Source organism: Crocodylus siamensis, chromosome 13 (assembly GCF_052110815.1).
Source record: "Crocodylus siamensis isolate JL-2025a chromosome 13, ASM5211081v1, whole genome shotgun sequence".
Classification (NCBI taxonomy): domain Eukaryota; kingdom Metazoa; phylum Chordata; order Crocodylia; family Crocodylidae; genus Crocodylus; species Crocodylus siamensis.
Window position 1 is genome coordinate 5,978,145 of NC_143407.1, and position 21,054 is coordinate 5,999,198.

At 48.3% G+C, this 21,054-nt stretch overlaps 1 protein-coding gene across 1 annotated transcript in view; it reads right to left on the reverse strand.

The window, feature by feature from the left end:
* Window positions 1-1,050: 1,050 nt before the first annotated feature.
* UNC5CL (unc-5 family C-terminal like) overlaps window positions 1,051-21,054 on the reverse strand; it is a 37,749-nt gene continuing 17,745 nt past the window's right edge. Inside the window, exons 3-11 of the mRNA XM_090026337.1 lie at window positions 20,091-20,160; window positions 12,567-14,775; window positions 10,434-10,743; window positions 9,358-9,620; window positions 7,498-7,598; window positions 6,950-7,009; window positions 4,630-4,724; window positions 3,876-3,989; window positions 1,051-1,390 (exon numbers count right to left, since the gene is read on the reverse strand). Coding sequence (XP_089882463.1) covers window positions 1,051-1,390; window positions 3,876-3,989; window positions 4,630-4,724; window positions 6,950-7,009; window positions 7,498-7,598; window positions 9,358-9,620; window positions 10,434-10,743; window positions 12,567-12,936 — 1,653 coding nt within the window. The 5' untranslated portion in view covers window positions 12,937-14,775; window positions 20,091-20,160. The remainder of the gene's footprint in view (window positions 1,391-3,875; window positions 3,990-4,629; window positions 4,725-6,949; window positions 7,010-7,497; window positions 7,599-9,357; window positions 9,621-10,433; window positions 10,744-12,566; window positions 14,776-20,090; window positions 20,161-21,054) is intronic.

The following is a 21,054-nucleotide window of genomic DNA, read 5'->3' on the forward strand; positions in this document are numbered from 1 at the left end:
CACTCAGCTCAGCTTGGGGAGGGCTGGTAGGGTGGACTATGGGGGGCAGTACTGGGTCTCAGTTGGGCGGAGTTCAGTTCCTAGCTGTGCCTCCTCTTCTGTGATCTTGGACAAATTGCATCAGTTCTGTGTTTTACTCTCTCTCTAAATGGGGAAAATGATCTTTCCCAGCCTTCTGGGGTGCCAAGAGATGAAATCCATAAATGGCCATGCACGGTGCCTAAAAAGGCCTAAAGGTATCCCATTGAGCAAAGCTGCAGCAGGCTGGCTAATCCCAGGCCTCCTGCTTGTGGATCAGTGATGCACAGCGGCTGTTTCCTATGCTTGTTGCCAGGGCTGGATCACAATCACTTTTCCCTTGTGCTTCCCCTAGCTTGCTGATGGAAGGATGCAAGAGGCACAGGCCTTTTCACACAGTGCTGCAGCCACATACAAAGTCCCACCTAGGGACTCGCTTTCCCTTGTAAGCACAGGGAGGAGCTTTCCCACTTAATTATGGGAGTGGAACTTAGGACAGCAAGGGAGTGGAGGCCCAGTTCAGAGATGGCCCGTCTCCCCTCATCCCTGCAAGAACTGCTGCAGTTCTCCCCCTCCGAGCAGAATAACAACAGTACCGTCCCAAAATACATGGCACTTTGCTTCAGACATAGACTCCTGTATCTTCCACCTGGAAGCAAGAATCTGCTAGTCCCCACCCTGCACGGACAAATCACTTGTCATCGCACTCAAAAGCATCTCTTTCTTGTCTAGCCTCAGAAACCACACCACCCTTAAGTCTGCAGTTGGAAACAACCAGGCACTGCCATCCCTCACCAGGTAATAGGGAAACCAGACTGGCCGGCAATGCCAGAAAATAGTCCAATGCAAACTTTGAGAAGCTGAGTCCAGCCAACATGGAGGAAGTTGCTGCACACCCCAAGCACCCAATGCTGGGAGCGTGAGGGTGGGGAGCCTTTCTGCTCAGTCCAGAGGCTCCCTTCCAGGCAATCTGTCTCCAAAATCCAAATAGGCCAGGGCGAGTACAGGCTGGGGAGCTCTCACTGCTGCAGCTCAGACTTTCTCCTCTTCCACCTCCAGGGCTTGGTTTTCATAAGCTTCTGGTGCCAGCACCTTTCTCCCTGGGGACCATGCCATAGGCTGCCCTTGTTCTTGCAGTTCTTGTTCTGGGGACTCTCGGTCTCTTACCAGCTGGTGATGATTTCTGAAGGGGCTGGTAGGCAAATTGCAGCAGTGTCTGTTCCCCGTCCCATTCAGGAAGCTTTCGATGGCCGAGGCACAGTCCAACCTGTCCATGGCCACCATGATGTTGTAGAGCTCCTTCAGGCTCCCATTCTGCTCTTCAAAGATCTCCAGGGTAGCAGCTGCCGGTCTTTGCTGGCATGAGAAATACCTGCCAGGCGGAACATGGGTCAGTTGCCCAGCACCCAGGCTTCCCCACACAGCCTTTACTAACACCAAGACAATGAAACACAATGGAGGGGACAGGAATTGGACCTCAGTTCTGATCCAGGCTCTCCCACTGTCTTGGGCAAGTCACTTCCTCCCACTGACTCAGTTTTCCCATTTGTTAAAAGGACTTGACACCACTCATCTGCTCCTGTACAGAGGTAAGGTCTCTGCAAATGCTAACTGTTACTACTCATCAAGCAAAAGGCTTCAACTAAGATGGAGAGAGACTGGCCCCATGTCAGTTGTTTCCTCCACGGCACTTTGACTACAAGTGTAGACCTTTCCTTAGCAGAATCAGAGCAGGAAGGTGAATAGCTGTCCGTATGTGTGGCTAAATGGGAACCTGGGGCAGGAGTCAGTCTGCTTTGAGTGGCAGGCTGCTGGACCTGTTCCCTGGAAACCAAATGCCTCCCTCCCGCTTCTGGTACTGGAGTGAGGAGTAGATCATTTCCCCTGAAAAACATCTGAGTCAGAGCCTACAGCACAGGCAGCCCACCAAGCTGACAGATCATCAGGTGGACCTGATGATTTTGTGAGGCCCCTTCTGGCCCCTAACATTTATGAATAAGAAGAATGGAAGGGCCAGGGGATAGATCTGATGAGAGGATCATTATTTCACTGAGGATCCTTGCAAAATCCCCTCCTGGTTTTCCTCATGCAAGCTTCTCGCATGTTCTGAGAAGGCCGCCACGCTTATATGGCTAACGCATAAGGTTCCCCTTCCTGACCTTCCAAAGTATATCTTAGTCCAGAGTCCCAGCTATTTGGTTAACTGTCCCAGGAAGCCCGAATAGGGCAGCAAACAGACCGAACCTTTCAAAGCAGCCTAGGGGATTTAGGCAGATTCATTAATGTTAATTAACTGGAGATCTGTCAGGCCTTGAGCTCTTAACCATAGCTTTTGCTGCAAAAAGTAGATTCACTCTTTAACCTTGCACTCAGCCTGATGCAGTAGCTCATCAAGTTACTCGGCAGCACTGCTACCAGTTTCCTAATGTTCAGGATTGTCTGGAGAAAGAGTTAATTGAAAACTGGCCCAGGCATGTGTGCGCGTGCATGTGCACACACATACCCCTACATTTCTAGGAAAGGGCACCACTTCCAAACTTCAGTCTGATCTTTAGAAGTGCAGAGCGGCCCCCGACTCTGGTTGGATTCTCACCAAGATGAGCTCTAAATCAGTCCATGCATGTCCCGGTCATCCCAGGCCTATGGAGCGGTCAGCCAGAGGACTATATTATGGTAGATTATACCCAAGTGCCTCTTTACCTTGGATACTTGTACTGAATGCCTTTGTGTCTTGACTCAGACCTCTGCCAAAACTGTCTGAAGGAGCTGGAGCAAGACCCCATTCCATTGCAATGGGTAGCCTCTTTCTTTCTTGCTCAAGCTCCCCCACTCATATTTACTACATGGGTCCCAATCAACAGTCCTAGCCCTCTCCACCGCCTCAACCCCCTAGCTTTCAATGGCTGTATAATGAGCTGCAGGTACGCAGCACAATTGTAAATATGGGTCATACCAGTGATTCAAGCATGGAAAAAGACTGACCTACGTGCTCTAGAACCAGCCTCAAATTTCATGCACCATCCTCTAGGACTCCTGATGTTTCAGAGTGGCGTGCAGCAGCGCTGGGTGTAAGACAGCTACATTCAAGCACGTTGCATCACCATCACCTACCTGATGTGCCCCAAAGCCCAGGGGCCCTTATCTCTAATGCAGCCATACCTCCTTGGCCAAAAGCAATCGAGAAAGGAAATTGCAGGTCAAAACTAATTAGTGAGGCACATACTGTCCAGCCATAAAGCACTTGAGGGAATGAAAGGGCTTGATTGTTATTCTTATCAGGATCATTTTCAGTATGCACAAGGAGGAGAAGCATTACATAGCCAGCAGCAAGTATGTATTTAGAGCAGGGGTCAGAAACATTTTTGGCTGAAGTGACAAGATCACCCCAACCTCAACTTGGTGAGACAGAGATGGGGGAGCCACAAGGGCCCCAATCCTTGTTGCCGGCAGCGGCTGCATCCATGTGCCTGGGCAGATAGTGGGGAAGGAGCCAGAGCTGCCCTGCTCCAGACCTCACAGCTCCCACAGCCACAGAGCTGGTGCCAGGAGTGCGGAGCCCCATGCAGCCTCCCTAAGAAGCTGCCCAGAGTCTGGGTCGGTTTTGGTTTGCCAAGGAAAATGGCCCCGCATTGCCGATCCCCAGTTTAGAACATAGACGAGCGGGCTGCTCCTCGCCGGTTCTATCCCTCCATCTCTCATTTCTGTCCAAGACTGCCAGGAAGACAGCACGATAATACACGACACAACTTCAGGCTTCAGCCAAATCCAGCAATGCTCTCAGCGAGGCACAGTGGCATTTCTCCTCTTCCCCACCCCCACACCCTGCTCTTTTAGCTTGAGAGAAGACTTGTAAGTACCTGATTTTCATACCACACAGGCCCAACCTGGAAGCCAGCTTGCGCCAGTCATTCCCACTGATGCTGTTTGGCTCCAGCAACATCTCCAACTGCTCAAAGAGTTCCCGGGGCATTCTGGAAGAGGGGGGACACCAGCATTACTCAGTCCAAACTGGCTACTGATGAACATGGTGGCCCTGCTGCCCAGAGCTCTGCCTCTTCTGCAACCCACCCCCTGCCTGTATAGCTCTGGTTTGCCAAGGACTTATCAGCCACCACACTGCTTTCAGGCAGAAGGGGTGCATTCACTCAGCCTACTACCTGGACAAAAGGGATGTGGGCCATTGCCTCGGAGATGGAAGATACGCCGCCTGCCATAATCAATAGGAATCGCTTCATGCAGCGGTTATCTGCATGGCACTGGAGTGCAGGTTTCTCCTAGTCCAAATTCCTGGGATTTAGGACTTCTGCTGGAGTTTCCCCCCCAGGCTGTGCCAGTCACCTTGGTAAAGGGAATGAACAAGTAGGCAGACAGCATGGACAGCTCTCCCAGTTCCTCTAATCCCAGGGCAGAGTGTAGGAGCCCTCACTAAGGAAGCTCTGTGCAAGAGCTGCTGTGGGGAGCCCTCCAGGAGAGCTAGCTAGAAGAAGCTCACTACTACAGTACCTGCCACCTGAGGAGCAGGGCAGGAAGACCTTGTGAGATGAGACTACCTCCCACCTACAGCTAGAAGCCCGTTACAAGCCACCTCTCTTTAACAGACCCATCACTCACCTGTTGCAAAGAGGAGACGAGGAGACTCGGGTCACCTGTGACCCATTTTCTGGGGCTTGAAATCTCAAGATTTCCATGTACTTCTTCTCCAGGCCCTACAGGCAGAGGAGAGATACAGGCAGAGTAAAAGTCATTTCCCCAAACTGCATCCAACTACACCATGCCCTCAAGAAGCAGCCTTCACAGGGCTGGGTGGCACCTTGCTGCACAACCCCTGGTACTGGGTCAATGGAGAGCCTGATTCTGAACCTACGCAGGCATAAATAAGGACTGACTGCTGCAGTCAGAAATGTTACAGAGACAAGAAAAATCCCAGGGGGTTCATAGGCAAAAGACCAAGCCAGTATCCAGTTGGGAGGGGGTGTCAGACCAGTTTGGCAGCATCCAGTTAGAGAGTCAAGGCTAGAAACAAGGGAATATGAGCACTTCGGTGTGTGGTTGTATCTGTTGATGCCATCTGCACCCATGCAAGAAAAGGACCCGTCCCTCACTATGATGCACCCAGAGAAGGGGGACAGCTGGTGTGAACTGCTAGAGCTCCATTGCCTTAGGAGGAGGCATGCTAATTTAGTCCAGCTGTAAGCCTGGGCCTCTGGAGCTATCAGCTAATGATCTTTACCTGTGCTAGCTGCAGGTCTGTCCTCCCCCCCTAACCAAACCCTTTGTAGCAAGCCTTTGTGCTGTTCTAGAAAGGGAGTAAGGCCTAATTGCTCAGAGTTTCTGCATACTTTTTCAGGATCAAGGTAGCCATTGGGTCTGGGAAAGAGCTACCTTCTCCCTAAGAGCAGTCTGTGTTAGGGTGGGTGAATGGCCTAGTCAGCTCATGGGCTGGGCAAGAGGAGGCAGCTTCCCTGCTCTGTCTGAAAATCCATGCTGACTGGAGGTACCTTATTAACCCACAGCCTGCCCTCTCTCATCCCTCAATATCCACAAGGGTTTTATGGTTTGGGAGTCTTGAAAGATGGGGGGTGCCTGGTTTTATTTGCTACCCCAGGGCCCTGTGAGCATGACTGAGGCTATGTAAAACATGTGACAAAGGTGAAACTGCCTTGCCAGAAGGTGGAACAAACTCCATCACCCTCTACGTTAGTGACGAATCCTTTTTCTGCAGCACGTGGAAAAGACCTCTTTCCCAGTGGAGCTCATCCAGGCTCCCCTTACAGGAAGCAGCCAGCTTCTCCAACTCCACTGGAGTTGTGCAGGTGATAAGGGGGTCACAGCTGTAGAGGAAGCTATGGGATCTTGCTGAATTCAGTATCCCTTGGTTCCCACTTTCTATCAATACCTTGATCACACAGTGGCCAAACTGGTACTTGGGAATCATTGAGGTGAAACCCATGTGAGAGCCAAGTGTATTCCCCATCCCTAGTGGCTGATTTAACTGACACATACAGTCTATACACAAACACTCAATCAATACATAAACCCTGCCCCTGTTTAATCTCTTTGCTCAGCTGATGGTTAAACTTTAACAAAAGGTAAATGGCTCTGATAAACCTGCCAGCTGCTCTGGTAATCCACCAGGCCTCCTGACCCAGAGACCAAGTAAGGTGGTGGTGGGGGAGGGTGGTGGTTATTGCTCGTTATTAAAGTTACCAACCAAAAATAAGGGTAAATCATTTTAAATCTTCTTTTTTGATCATTTAACCACACTTAGCCCTGGAGCAGAATTCAGGACCCTGAAACCGTTGCATATTAAGCAGTTTAAATCCAGACTGAGGCTCTCTGACCAGTTCCTTGCCTCCCCAAAGGTACAGTCTCAGACTCTGGATCTGAGCTGCCCTGAGCTTGGAGAAGATCCAGATCCATGCTACTGCTGCTCAGAGCGTCTCTTATGGGAAATGGCCTCCTTTGTGTGTCAAGTGTTTTCTGAGAGAGAAAAGGCTGAACCATGGTTCTGGCTGGCATCGAGAGATGGAAGTATTAAGAAGTGACCTCGAGCTCTTGCCTCCCACACGATGAAATCCACCCCGGTCCTCGGCATGTCAGGACTGGGGAATGCACAAGGCCAGACACAAAAAGATACACAAGTGCAAGGTCCTATTTAGATACCTTTTCTGGATCTGGTCCTCAATACCTCAATCTACCTTGATGCATGCGTTACCATTGCATGTATTGGATTAAGTAGTTAGATAAGCTAAACAGGGTATGTATGTACAGGTTTCTGGCAAATATCCAAAGACCTAAAATGACACTGGACTAATCTACCAGATAGCCTTAAGTAGGGTAAAGAGACAGATTAGGTAGCCAGGTTTAATTGATGATCAGGTAGCTAGATTGAGCAGGGAGACTGCTGCTCAGGCAGAAGTGCAGGACTCACGCTCTGGTAGGTGTGCATTGTCACAATGATTTCACCGCTAGGCACAGCCCCTTCTTCATTCTGAATGGCTCAAAAGGAAATTGAAAAACAGTTGTGAAGAAAGCAGGTCCGAGCAAATGAATTCCCCTCTCCATAAGCCCCCCGCTCAGCATTAATGTTCCTCAGAACAAAGAAGAGAATTAGGAACCTGTTTTTCCTCTCTCATTGTGCAACAAGCATTTGTGCTCTATCCTTCTGCAATGCCTTTCCTCCTGTTGGCCTTCATTAACTGACCCTTGCAAGCCCCCAGGAAAGTGGGCATTTATTGGCCCCATTTTGAAGATGGTGAAACAGAGGCACAGAGAGGGGAACAAATTATAAGAATAGAAATCAGTCTCTTGCTCTAACAACTGCCAAGACCCCTGGAGGTAGGGAGTGAACTCAGGAGGCCCAGTGACTCCTGTTTTAACCACTAGACCATGCTCTTTGGAGGGATTTTTAAAATCACATAGTAAGTTCTGAGCAATGAATGGATAGGGCCATTTGCACAGACACAGCGGGGGGGCTACCTGCTTCCTCCGGAAACAGAAGGAGCGAAATGGGCATCTTCCATGCCAGATGTGGAGGTGGGGGACAACCTGGCAGCTACTGTCATCCACGTTTTCCCAACCTGCAGGGGGTGAAATGGTTCCAGTGAAGCTCTGAATGGCAGTAGTGGCCTCACACTATGGTACACCTCCCCCTGTTATTTAATTGCCCTCCAGGTTTCTGTATTTCTTGCGTCAAAGAACCGAGACATGACAGTGAGATTCCTGACTAAAGAGGAGAGATCCTGTGCAAAGAGCTAGCATTCCCTATAGCCTCAAGGTAGTGGAAACTAGTGCAACTCCGCTGACTTCAGTGTATCTGTGCTGCTTTATACCAGCAGAGCATGTAGCTCTAAAAATCTCTTCTTTGCCACAGCTCCACGTACAATGTGGTAGGAGTTTTCTTTTCTTTGGTTGTTTGAAAGATCTACTGCAGACCATGGAAGAGACATCTCTAGGGCACGACACCTCCTGACATTCGTGTTTAGGCACTGTCACAACAGGTCAAAGTCAACAGGGTTTTTGCTAGTTAGTTATCAGGGAGCGAAACAGGAACTGGCAGGATATTATTGCTATTTAATTGTTAATAAGAACAAAAACAACTCCTGGAACTTTAGCCACATTTTCTTTGCTCAGTCCCTGCAGTTGTAGCACCTGCCTTGAAAACTCCTGGCCTTTCATCAAATTCAGCACAAAGCCAATGCAGTGATTTTCTTCCCTTGGAGAACACATGCCCAGAGGCAAATATTATCAATCTATTAGTTTCTTGTATCTCTGGGTGTGCTGACATAAATGGATTGAAATAAATGGGCTTTTAGCTAAAAGGAAATATGTAGGACTGGATTTCTCAATGATTCCCACTAAACACCTCCTGCATTTCCTATAGTAACAGGGCCTTAGTGAGAGAACTGGAAGGACAGCTCATAACAAGTTCTTTATTAGGTCAATATTCCTCTTCATGAATCATCCACGAGGAGGTCATTTTGTCTCCAATTTATTCATCACTCCAAATCCATTCTCCCAGCCATCTCTCTCACTAATTCCTGCTGGGGAGCATTTTGAACCCAGAACATTTGACTGGATACAAGGGCCATGCAGTTGGTTTTTCCTTCATTACCAGATGTGCATACCTTGTCAGATGGCAGGAGTGAACAGCTCTATCATGTTATGAGGACTGAATCTATGCTCTAAATCTAATGCTATGAGGATTGAACCTGATGCTCTAGATCTAAAACAGCAGAGACCAGTCGTGTCTGAGCTAGGCAGCTTGGGTTAGGCCAATGACCTTTGCATTGTACACACTAAGCATTCCCTCTCTGCAAGGATTCCCTAATATTTGCTTGCAATCTGCTTTCCATGAACATCCCTGCCAGCTGACTTGTTCGTTAGACTAGAACATTTGAGGGGAACGAATGGGTGTCAGTCCCGGAAAAGCAAGTTCGGGTAGTAACAGAAAGAAACACTTCTGAAACTCTGTTGGTGGTATCTGCCCAGCTCCGTTCAGTACGACTGGGGTTTTCTCCTGTCCCTGAAAGATGGGCTAAATCAAGCACTGTCTACCTAGATAAAAGCCCTGCACTGACGGGACCGATTCTGCATTCACCATTTCATCCCACTGATCTCAGCACAACTGTTTCTGATTTGCAGTGCAGAACCAGGTTCAAGGTCTAGACAAAGGAAAAGGAAGGAGGTCTGGATAGCCTAGGGCTTGTATAACAACCCGGCTGCTGCTCCAAGGCACACCAGCACAATCCCGCTAACTCCATTAGTATGAACAGAACACGGCCCTCCACCTCTCAATCACTAGTTAAAATCCAGCCCAGGTGCAGCCACTGCTCTTACCATCCGAGAGGTACTTGAGAGCCAGGCACATATCCTTGGTTCTGCCAGTGAAATCGAAGATCTGGACTGGGCCACAGAGACCTCCTCGAAAGGGCTGCTCATTGGTAACTGCCCACTGCAGGGCACAGGGTGTGTTGTTGAGGAAGTATATGCGGATTTGGAGGTGAGTCTGGTCAGCAGCTAGTGGGGAGCAGAAGATGGCCAGCTGCAGCCACTTCCGAGCCTCTGCCTTCCACGGGGCTTCGAGGACACAGGTGTAGAGGCTGTGGGGGAGCCAGACAGCAGGAGAAAGGGCAGATGGACAGAAGGGTTAAGACATGAACTGGAAGGATCCTACTTTGCAGCAATAAAGGGTGGAATCAGACAAGTTCCTGGGAATTGGGCCACAGGAGCGGACACCACTGTCTGTGGAGAGGGAGGGAGGAGTTCTGTAGGGGGAAGAGGGAACAAAGAAAATCTCTGTCTGGAGGTGGCAGAAGTCGAGTCCCAGGAGCGAAGTTCTACAGCTGGGAACCCCGAAGCCTCTGAGAGCCACGTGTTCCAGTGTGCAGGTGATACCGGGTGGGGACCACAGCTACCCAGGGTTATCATCTCCTTCTGGTCTTGCAGTCTACGTGGCGCATAGTCTCGGGAGCCTGTTGGCCAGGCAGTGAGTCATTACAGGCTGGCACATGGCAGAGCCTTCCTTATTGCTGTAAAAGGACCAGGAACTAGTCCTGATTTAAGAGAGCTACAGTGAGGCACAAGGCCTAATCAAGTAGCCCCCTTTGCACAGGTGCTGAGGGCAAGGGGAGCAGGGGGCACTTAACAGCTCTCAGTCCAGCCATCTATTTTACTGCTTGATAATGGATTTAAGTGCCCACCTTTAGGCAATCACTTGGGAAGCGGTGCCTTAAAATGACTCACCCGAGGTTACAAAGTAAGTCAGTGCCAGAGCTAGGGAATAGAGCCCGGGCATCCTGATGCCCAGCTCGTCTCGGACATACCGCTTCCCAGCTGCTCACGCAGCTCGCAAGGCTCTGGCTGGCTCAGCGGTTTAAGTGCTAGGACATGAAGCAGACGTAAAACCCACTGACCTGAAGTGTGAGAGCTGTATCTGGCATTCGTCCCTAGTGGTCCTTGCCTTGAGCTCCTCTCTGTCCTGGACGGAGCACCAGGCCTTAGCACCGAGGAGGTCAGTGTTGCTAGTATAAGCCCTTGCTTGAGTCACGCTCCCCGCACAGTGCTTGAACACCAGCTGACACGGCTTCTGGAACACCGAACCGTGGGGCCCGCAGTACACAACCGGGCTGACGAGGGCCTGCGAGCTGGAGAGCGGGGGAGAATCCGACAGGTCCCAGATGAGCACCAAAGAGACCTTCTTGGTCTGTCCCAGTGCTACTGCCCCTGCAATCATAACCAGCAAGGCTGAATGTTTGTCTCGCACAGACCTGCTCCAGCACTCTCTGTGGTGGCTTCCCATCCCGCCCCCCAAATTCCTCTAATCTTATGCTTCACATGAGATTACCCAGGGGGACATGACAAAGTGTTGGATGGGTGTGTTGTGACTTGCTCAGTGCCTGTCCCCAACTCTGGGTCCTTTCTAATGGACCATCTCTCATAGGAAGGTCACAAGAGCTGTTGCATCACTCAGCTGGCTACCACAGGAGGAAAGACAGCCCTTCCTTCGTAACGGTCCTTCAGGAGATCTAGGATGGGTCCACAGCACAATGAAGGTAAGACCGCAGTGCAAGGAGGAGCACCTGAGGTCTCTCCAATGTGGCTAGCATTGGCAACCATACTGGGGAAGGTGCAGTGGCATAGAGCTTAGTGTGGGCTGTGTGGCAGAAAGCCACCTTGGTTTCTCCCCAAAATCTCTGTGGGACGGGCCCAGCAGAGGAGACACACTCTTACCCTCTCTCTTTAGGTAACCTGAGCTGGCTGCATTCCTGAGGGAGGGGGAAACCTGCTCCCTCTGCCCACGGGACTGGTATCACCTACCTGGGTGAGGGGCATCTACCTGGTGGGCTGGAGTCCGCCCGGCAACTAGTGATGTATTTCAAATTGGTTGGCCGACAGCCAACTGGAGCTGGCCTCCACTGGACCAGGTGAATGAGGTCACAGGGGCCACATAAGTTAAGATTGCCCAGGAGGAGGGGGCAGCAGCCATGCGGGGGACTGAGAGGAGCTTTACCATCCGAAACTGGCTCACTCCCCCAAAACTCACGAGCTAGAAATGGCCTGTCTCCAAAGGGAAACTTCACCGGCCTTTGGAAGATGCTTGTGAGTAAGCTATTCGAGATCTGATTAGAGATCGAGCTGGCAGTAACTCAGATGCGTGATCAAAAAGCTACCTCAGCCAGACTGTTTGCTCTTTAGGATTTCTAGGATATTGCTCAATCTTGTACCCTATTTTCACCCTACTCCTGTAATCAATAAAGTTCTCCTTTGTGACCGGTGTAGGAGACTTATTGAGGGGTGGGTCTAAATTATGCCCAGGAGACCCCTTGGGTCTGCAAACTAAGGGAGACTTTCCTTTTTGCCCCCGACTTGGGGTAGTGCCCCAAGTGCCTGTACCGGGTCGAGTACCCGTAGGACTTTAGGCCTGTATTTCCCCGAGGACACAGGGCCCAGAGTGAGTCCCTTCTCAGGGTGGTGGCAGCTACGGTACCCCCAGGCTAGCGAGCGTGCTCCAGGAAGGGGGTCGGCCAGACGTGAAGCGCCCCCAGGGAGGCATTTGGAGCCTGGAAGGTGGTCGGGTGCAGGGAGGTGGGCGGCTCAACCCAGGAGCGCCCCCTACTGGCCCGCCACAGGCTGTACCTCCCATCAGGGACTGGGTACATATTAGGATTGCTAGTTTGGTTTCTTTACTGCTGTTACCGTCTCCAGCTTGATTAAAGTTTAACACGGATATACCATCTCCTGGCCCAGTTGCACTTCCGTTGTGCTGTGCAGATACAACCCCCAGTGCCTTTTGTTCTACTCATCCACTCCTTCCCCAACCCCCTGGCAAAGAAGATGGGTTTGCATCCTGCCCAGAAGGGAAGCCTATGTGGGGAAGTGAGTTTCAAAGCTTTGGGCCTTTTGAATAGGCTGGATCTTCAGCTCCACTGTTAGCATCCAAAATAAATCAGCGTTAATGCACGCAAACAGCCCATCTCCTGGTACAACATGGGGTGAAAGACGGCCATAGGAAGGAAGCAAAGATAAAGGGGCTGGCAAAGATTTACCTGGGGGAATGGCTAGTGAGATGCCCATCTCCGTCAGCATGAGACAAGCACCCCTGTGGTCCACCTCCTTGCCTACGTAGACCAGCAACTTGTTCAGCAGCTGCTTCATCACCATCCTGCCCCCAGTTGGAGTGTGCAACTCCCGATAAAACCCCTCCACCTCCTCCAGAGTCACCGTGGGGCAAGGCACAGTGGACAGCGCAGGGATGGAGTCCAGCGTGCCCTGCCTGCCTCTTCGTTCCACACAGCGAAGGCAGGGTAGCTTGGGGCACCATGACAACAAGCATTTACCCAGGAGCAGGACAGAGGTGACAAAGATAGAGACCACTGTGACCCGTGTTAAAAGACTCTGCTCAAGGAATCTCTCCATGAGTCCCTGGGCACCAGCTCTGCTACTCCTCCTTCTCCCTGAACTCAGAAGTGGTTTAGACTAACAACCACCAGTCGCATCAAAATCTGCCAGGATTGTAGCAAGGCAGTGTACTTTGGAACAACCTCCTTACTCACGGACTAGCAGTGCAGCACTGTTACAAGGACTCGTTTATGGAGCTCTGAATCCCCAAAGTTACCCTCATTCTGTAGTAACATTTTCCCAGTGATTGCTTTCTTCATATCCTACAGGAAGTGGGCCAAAATGTACCCCAAGGATGCTCTTTCATCAGGGCCGGCTAGACAGCTTATGATACCAGGACAGAGGAACGCGTAGTCATTTAAGCCAGAAGCTGCCAATGTAATCCTCAAAACCCTTAAAAAAAACAAAACGCCACACAGCAGCAGGATGTAGAGGATGGTGATACAGCAAAACAGTGTTGAGAGTCTTTTTTCAGTGTTATTGATGCAAACAAAGCCCTGAGCTCTGTTCCTGATGGTACAGCTGTGTGGCTGAGCATACAACTGTTTATTACAGCTGTGGATTTAAGACACAGTTTCTCTCTTCTTCTCTGTTAGGACAGGGCAGGGATGTATTTGTTCTGCTTTTTCTGCTCTGCTTAGCCAACTGCTAATACATCATCTTACAGCTTATACCGTGTTTCCCTTTCAGGCCTGCAGGAGGAATGCACGTTGAGAGATACTGGCACTTTCCCATCTCCACATCAGCAAGCAAACAGAATGGGATTCCTCCCATTCATTTTTCTTTGCAAACCTCTTCTTGAAACAAAAGAGGGTCTCAGCATCTAGGCCAAACCAAACCAAATCAAAATTAAACACAGTTAAAGGCCCACAGTGAGGCTGCACCTCATTCACAAAAGCAGCCCAGTCATCAAGGCAAGGAACAGCCAGACTCTGCCCCAGCAAACACAGCTCTGACCAGGAACAAATCTGTATATTCGAGGTGAATGAAGCCTAAACAGACCCTGTCTGGAGTTTGTTTGGTCCAGGCAGACTCTGAGCTGGTGTTTAAAAGGGCTCAGGGATGCTTGGCTTGCTGTCTGCCAACACCATCATCTCCACTAGTCACACGAATCACACAGGCCTTCCCCTCCGAGAATTTGGCAAAAGCTCTGCAGTACACGATTGCAGAGTGACAGTCACAGTGAGAAATGAAGGTCATTCACAATGTTCACTGGTGGGTTCCTTTCCACAGCCTCTTAGAAACAGCAGTTGCAATCCAGTGGGGGTAGGAGTTCAGACAGCGCTCCACTCATTTCCCTCCTCTCCATTTTTTTTACCAGTCACGGTCTCTAGACTCCATTGGTCCATACACACAGACACATTATTTGCGTTTCACTCCATCCTCTGAGCTTCTAGTAATTTGCATCCTGTAGATTCTCAGTCATTTCTCAAACAGTCATGGAAATAAATGACGATGTGTCACATGCAGCTGTTTTGTAGCTCTCTAAACTCCATATACTGGTAATGTCTCTTGTAAGTCCTATAATGTAACTCTGGAGGAATGTAAAATAAGATCATTTAAATACTCTTCTGCAGACGTCACTCCAAACAGCGGTGAAGCTTAAAATGTTGTCATTTAGTTTTAATGTGGAATGGAAAATAATAAAAGGCACTTGGAAAATGTGCTAAGATAGGAGAACACTGGGTCTGGAGCAATCCATCTATTGTCCCCTGGAAAGCTGGAGAGTGACTCACACGTTACACATCTGCTGCACATTATACAGTTGTCTGCAGCAGTCTTAAACGTGCATCTGTGTGGGAGATGGTACAGAGGGAAGCTCGCTTTAACCACCCTGTGCCCCTTTGGTTTGCATCACTGAAAAACAATAGAAGAAGAAAAGGGACTGAGTTACAATGTGAAAAGCAAATGCTATAGATCATGATTAGAGCTGGCCTAACTTTCAGTCGCAGTGAAAGATTTTCACCAGAATTTTCATTTTGTGGTGGAAAGGTTTTTTTTTTACCAATGAAAAAGATTTAAACAGTCCTGATGCAAACTGAGAGACGCAGGTAAATGCAGAGCCAGAATGGGTTTTGTTTCCCAGTTCTCTGGGAAGCCTGAATTAATTCACAAAGAGTTAGAAAGATAGAAGAGACTCTGAGGGTCATTTTGGCCCATCTGCATACACGAATGCAGGACTGCTGTTCCTAAATCATCCCTTATCCAGTCTCCTTTTGAAAGCCTCCAGTGCAGGAGACTGCACCACCTTCCCTGGGCAATCTGTTTCATTGCCTCACTGTTTTAAAAGTGAACACAAGGAGTGAGAACCCGGCGCCATTTGGGGTCAACAGTAAAAGTCCCTCTAACTTCACTTTGGGCCAGAATTTCATGCTAAGGATATGTCTGTCTACCCTGTTATCGCTGCAGTGAGTGCAGCTTGTGTGGACATGCCTAAGCAAGCTTTAAGTGATCTACTGTGGGTCCTGCTAAGCAGCGTGGCAACAGCAGCATAGCATGGACTAAGTGCAGAATGATTTACTGAGCTTCTCCAACTGCCAAGCTACGCTCGAGTCTTACAAGCCACTGGCCAGGAATGACTGCAGCATAGATACACCCTGCATTAAGAGGTGGCTCTGTTCTGAAAAGTATCGAGACAGATTTTTAGGGACTGCCAAAACATTGCCTATTGAGGAGTCTCAATCAAGTGGGCTCAGTTAATCCATACAAAGGCGATTTCCTTAGCTTCCCATTCTCCAACCTTAACTGGAGTCAAACCAGGATCTTCCCCCTTCACTAGTAAAAAAGCTCTCCACAGACTCCACCCCAGAGCTGACTGCAGACTCCACGGGCGCTACTGCAGTCAACAGCCTCCCAGTGTATAGCTGGAGCTGGTCTACATTTAAAGAGATTTCCTAGCATAACCGTGTCAGTTGAGGGAGGAGGCATTTCCTACTGCAGAGCGCCTAACACTAGCTACCACAATATGTACTGTTTGAAAGAACAACAGAGCATGCATGATTTTTGTGGTCACCCAAACTTTGAGAAGGATGAGGGTTTGTTATGAAAGACCTGGTGCAATACTGCTGCTTCCACTCTCTCTTCTGAAATATTTTCTTCCTGTATTTGCTTTTTACTTTGTAGAGTTTCCCGTAGCCATAAAGAAAACACAGTTTCTTCACCTCTGGCTGAACACTGCCTCTCAAGTGTCCTCTACAGTAGGGCTATGTGATAGCTTTTCTCTTATCAGCAGAAAAAGTGGCCAGCCATGTCACTATGAGACACTTTCCTAAGCCTTGCAAAGGATATCTGTGCTGTCCCAGAGCTTCTGAGGCCAATAGAAGGACTCAAAGAGTTTAAGGAACTCCCTGCATCAGACTTTGAGAGATAAGCATATCACTTGTGTCCCTAAAGCCTTGCCTACTTAGGACATTTATCCTTGTATAATTTAGGGCTTATCTGTGCTTAAAAGTTAATTCAAATTAAGTTCTGAAGCCACAACAGCCAGTCCTGATAAACCTCAAACATAAACCAGAGATGAAGTATGTTTTTAAACTGATGCCATTAAGCCAATGAAATCCCTGTGTGGTCACGCATATGCTGATTTTGCTTCAATTTGGTCCCAACTGGCTTCAGGTAAATCAAGATGATCACTCAAAATGGAGAGCCTGAACACAAGCCTTTGCTCTTGTCTAACTAGATCAGGCTAAATTCACACCATAGATTATTCCAGTGCAATATTCCTACATAGACATAAGCCTATTCTTGCCACCCTGAGATGACAGTCTAAGGGTGGGTCTACACGTGCTCATTTAATGTGCATTAGCTTGATTTAAGACACATTAAGGGTGCGGGTCTACACGTGCACATCCTTAATGCACCTTAAAATGGCAATTTAAGGCTATTCATGCATAAATTTGATACCTGCTTTATGCCAAAGCGCATTAACCAATTTGTAGACACGCTAATGCACATTAATTGGCGTGTGCCCATTGACTTGGGACAAACTTTAGTCCCAAATCAGCCCACACATTGGCATTAATGCACATTAGTACATCTGTATGTTTGTCAATGCGATTTAGCTATTTGCTCAAAATTTGATACCTGTTTTATGCATGCACATGTAGACACATGCCTAAATCACCTTAATGCGCTTTAGGCAAATGTGCATTATGTTTAGGCATGCGTGAAAGCACATGTTGACATGCCCTAAGAGAAATAAAGGATTGAGCCCCCTTATGTACCTTAAAGATGGCTGCTTCAGGCAGCGTTGAAACCAAGTACATATATACAGCATGGGAGCAATAGCATAACTAAGTAGCAGTCCTAGGCGCCAAATTTGTGAGGCAGAAGCAGTTTCTGTCCCACAATGACGCTGGCAGCACAGTGACAGTTAGAAATTGCTGCTTCACCCAATTCACACATCCTGCTGCCCCGGGTATCTGGTCTCATCGCTAGTTTTTGCATGGGAGAGCGGTGTATGCGGGAAAGGCTGCTCTGTTGCTGGTGGTGCTGTATTCATCTGGGAACTAGCAGTCACTGGTTTCCATGATCGTCAGGAGAGCACTAAAAATCACTGGCAAATAGAAAAGCTTCAATTAAACACAAAAGCATCATAGCCAGAAGCAACACAAATGGCCAGTGGCGTAGAGGTCCAGCTAATAAAGAGCAATGCCAATCTGAACCCCAAGGGCCACATCAAGGGAGATATTCCCAGTGAGCCTCAAAACATGACAGCGAGCATTATTTCTGCAAGGTTGGCATGGGAACAGAGCCATGGGTTCAAACATGGTGTCCCTCAAATGCCATGTATGCAGAGACATCAGCAACCCATCCTGCTAACAACATTTTGTCTACTAGCAATCCACTCAAATGGCACTATTTTGGGAGGCTAGGTTTACAGACATGGTCCTAAACAGAGGGAATAGATTTGATTCAGTTTGTGTGCCTGGGACACAGGAGAGGCACAAAGAACAGCTTTGCTTTCTCCTATAAAAACTGCTCTTTGGCTCATAGCTGCTCTTGTGTACACACCACCTTTCTCTCTCTTGTAAAATACCCAAGATCCTCGCTCCAGCAAACGTGCAATGCGAGTGCCAGAGAGTTAAGGTGCGTAAGAGTCCATATGCCTGCCCTTACCTCACAATAAGGGAAGCCTAATTGGGGTAATTACTCAATAAAAGAGCAGAGCTAATTTTGCATGGCTTAAGTTTCACTTACTATGGAGTAAGAGTGGGCACATGGACCGATAAGAGTACAGAAGCTGCTCTACTTCTAAGTCACTGCATGCTTTAAACCCTGTACAACTCATTTATCTGTCTATATTCAAAAGAAAGCCTTATCAGCAGGGAAGCATTTAAACACCCTCTGCCCCAGAAACAAAGGGTTGGATGCTCAGGTGGTAGAAGTTAATGTTGCTCTATTGAAATCCAGGGCACTATGGCAATTCACAGTGTGGACCTGAGCATCCAAAGGCAGAACTGAGAGACAAACCCTCATCCACAAACCCTGTAACCCCTGGTGCCATGAAGCAGAACAGGAGTGCAGACCACAGTCATGGGAAATTGCACCCGAGAAATAACCTGGACAAGCTTCAGAACTGAGTGGGGACAGCACGTCCAGAGGAAACAAGCAGGCGGGCTGATATCACAATCATAGTAAGCATTGGCTTTCAAGAAGGGAGAGGACAGCAGTCATGACCCACGACTACAGCAGAGTGAAATGAAAAAGGAGGAAGTTTCTTAATTGGGGTGGCGGAGAGGGAAGGGATGGGGATGATTTACCTGACAACAAGCGCTTTCTGTGGAGTCATAGGAAAGAATAAAGGGCAGAAGTACAGATTTAAGGAAATGGGAGCACCTGCATCTTGCTGGAATGGGAAATGTCTTTATCCCAAAGAGATTTCATAAATAAAGGAGCTCAGATCTCACTGTGGTGATGGGCATGCCAGGGGTTGTCTGTGAAAGTGACTGCATGGTAGTACAGACACCTGAGCTGGCTCTCAGCTAGCTACGTGGAGTACTGGTAGCAGGCTAGCACAGAACAACAACCATCTTTCTGTTGGACTTTTCGGCTTGTATTAGGTCCATGCTACCACAGCTAAACTGCTAGTGCACCCTGCTGCCCTGGGTATCTCTATAATACTGCAATCACACCAGGGCTACCTTGTCAACCTCATCTAATTTGACTTGTATAGCTGGGTTGCAGTGTATTTTATTCCTTATTGGGAGAGAAAATACCATAACTATATTGGTTTCAGCCAGCAGAAGTCTCTTCTTGATGGACAGGTGGCTGGGAATGTCCTTTTGGACAGAGTGACCATACTCTGGGGTTAGTTGGCAGGCAACAGGTTTAAAAGATCCAAGGACTGTTCTTCATTAACTAGCACTAATCAGTTCTTACACCTCTTTCAGGATCTTTTGGAGGACAGGAGTGTAATTTCACCTAACAGGCAGAGGCATTTCCAGTTGCTAAATGATCGGTATAAATATGCCCGACTCCGGAGGATGTTCTGCCACTGCTTCTCCTAAGACTCACAAAATTCAGGGCTTACCTCAGACTCCGGAAGAATCCCAGCACATCCCTTCACTGCATGGCAAGCTGAGAGCACAGGTCTGTAGCACCTGAGCAAAATGCTGAATCCCAGCGGAGGGAGTTTCTCAGTGTGAGGCACAGAAGGGCTGGATTATTTGAACTGGAAGGTGTGGCCTGGCCTTTCTCCTCTGAGGAGTATGTGCCTCTGCAGCAACTGCTGGAGAGGGATTGGATTTTTTCAATCACATTTCGTACAATATATCTTATTCCTGTGATCAGCAAACTCAAAGAAAAGAACTTTGTACTTGCTGGAAGGGCAACTGTTACAACTAGACATCCAGGTACAGTGACTCAAGCTGAGTCCTCCTTATCTTCCTGTTCAGTGAAAATTGCACCTTTAACCCTGAGAAAATAAAGGGATTATTTTTAAGATGACTCCTTTGCGGAGAAGGGGAGGCAATTCAATCAGCACAGCAATTCCAGACTAAGGCTTAGCTACAAGGCCTATAAGCCAGGCCTTGTGACGGCCAACTGCACAGTGTGAATAACTTTAGGAAGACTGTTCCAAGCCCTCAGTGTCAGCATCTAATGAAGTGTGCTCAGGGTCACAGAAGCTTAAGCACTTCTGATTTAGTCAGTCTATAAAGGTGCATTCCTACCCTGCCTTCTGCGTAAGCCCTCGATCCGTAGACTTGGGGTCGGATGCGTCAGAGGTGGAGATCAATCGTTCTAGAACAGAACCAGCAAAAAAATCAGATTCCCACCTCCAAAACAAAAACATTCTGCCAAATCAATCAATATTGGGCAGCATTCAGCATTGCTAAATTTGCATTATTCACCTAAGAAATGTTTTTTGGGGGGTTTTTTTTTTTTTTTTTGGGTTTTTTTGGAGGGGGACAGGGAGGACAGTTCTACTCCAGAGCATAAAATTCTGAGTTAACACAAGGCCCTTGCTCCAAATGTGTGTTTTGTTATAAACAGACCCAGGGCTTTTTACCTTGGAGGAGACCAACAAGTCACATTTCCTAGAAAGGCTTTAAGCACTCACCGTGTACATTCCCATAGTTAATGGGTAATTTCGGCAGTATAACTCAGCTCGGACACTGCACCTCTCTGCAGTGGCAGTCTTATTTTCTTACCCCGTTCACTTACGGGCTGAGTTGACCAAATTAAGGTTTGTCCAAGATCTCAAAGAGATTCAATTAGCCTGCGCCTTTTTCCTTAGTAAAGACTCTTCTCATGAAGAATTAGAGATTGAAACCACAGCCCAACCCTGCATTCAGCACTTCCACTGAAGTCTTTTGAAAGCTTTGCCTGGATAAAGGCTGCAGGATGGGGCTTCAGAGGAATTTACAGTACACAGGATAGGTTTGAATTGGACTTGGAGGCAGGATTACAGCCTGTATTGACATAACTGGGGCAGCTGTGGTATAGTTAGCTCAGGCACTGAAAATACTGTTGATTTGACAATCTATTTTCAAGAGTACAGCACATTGCCATGTCCTGGTCTTCAGCAGCATATTCAGGTGAATAAATGTTTTACATCTGGGAGACTACCTCTGAATATACTGAAAAACCTCTTGAGACACAATAGACTAAGGTTGTTAAAGAAGAAATCACAAG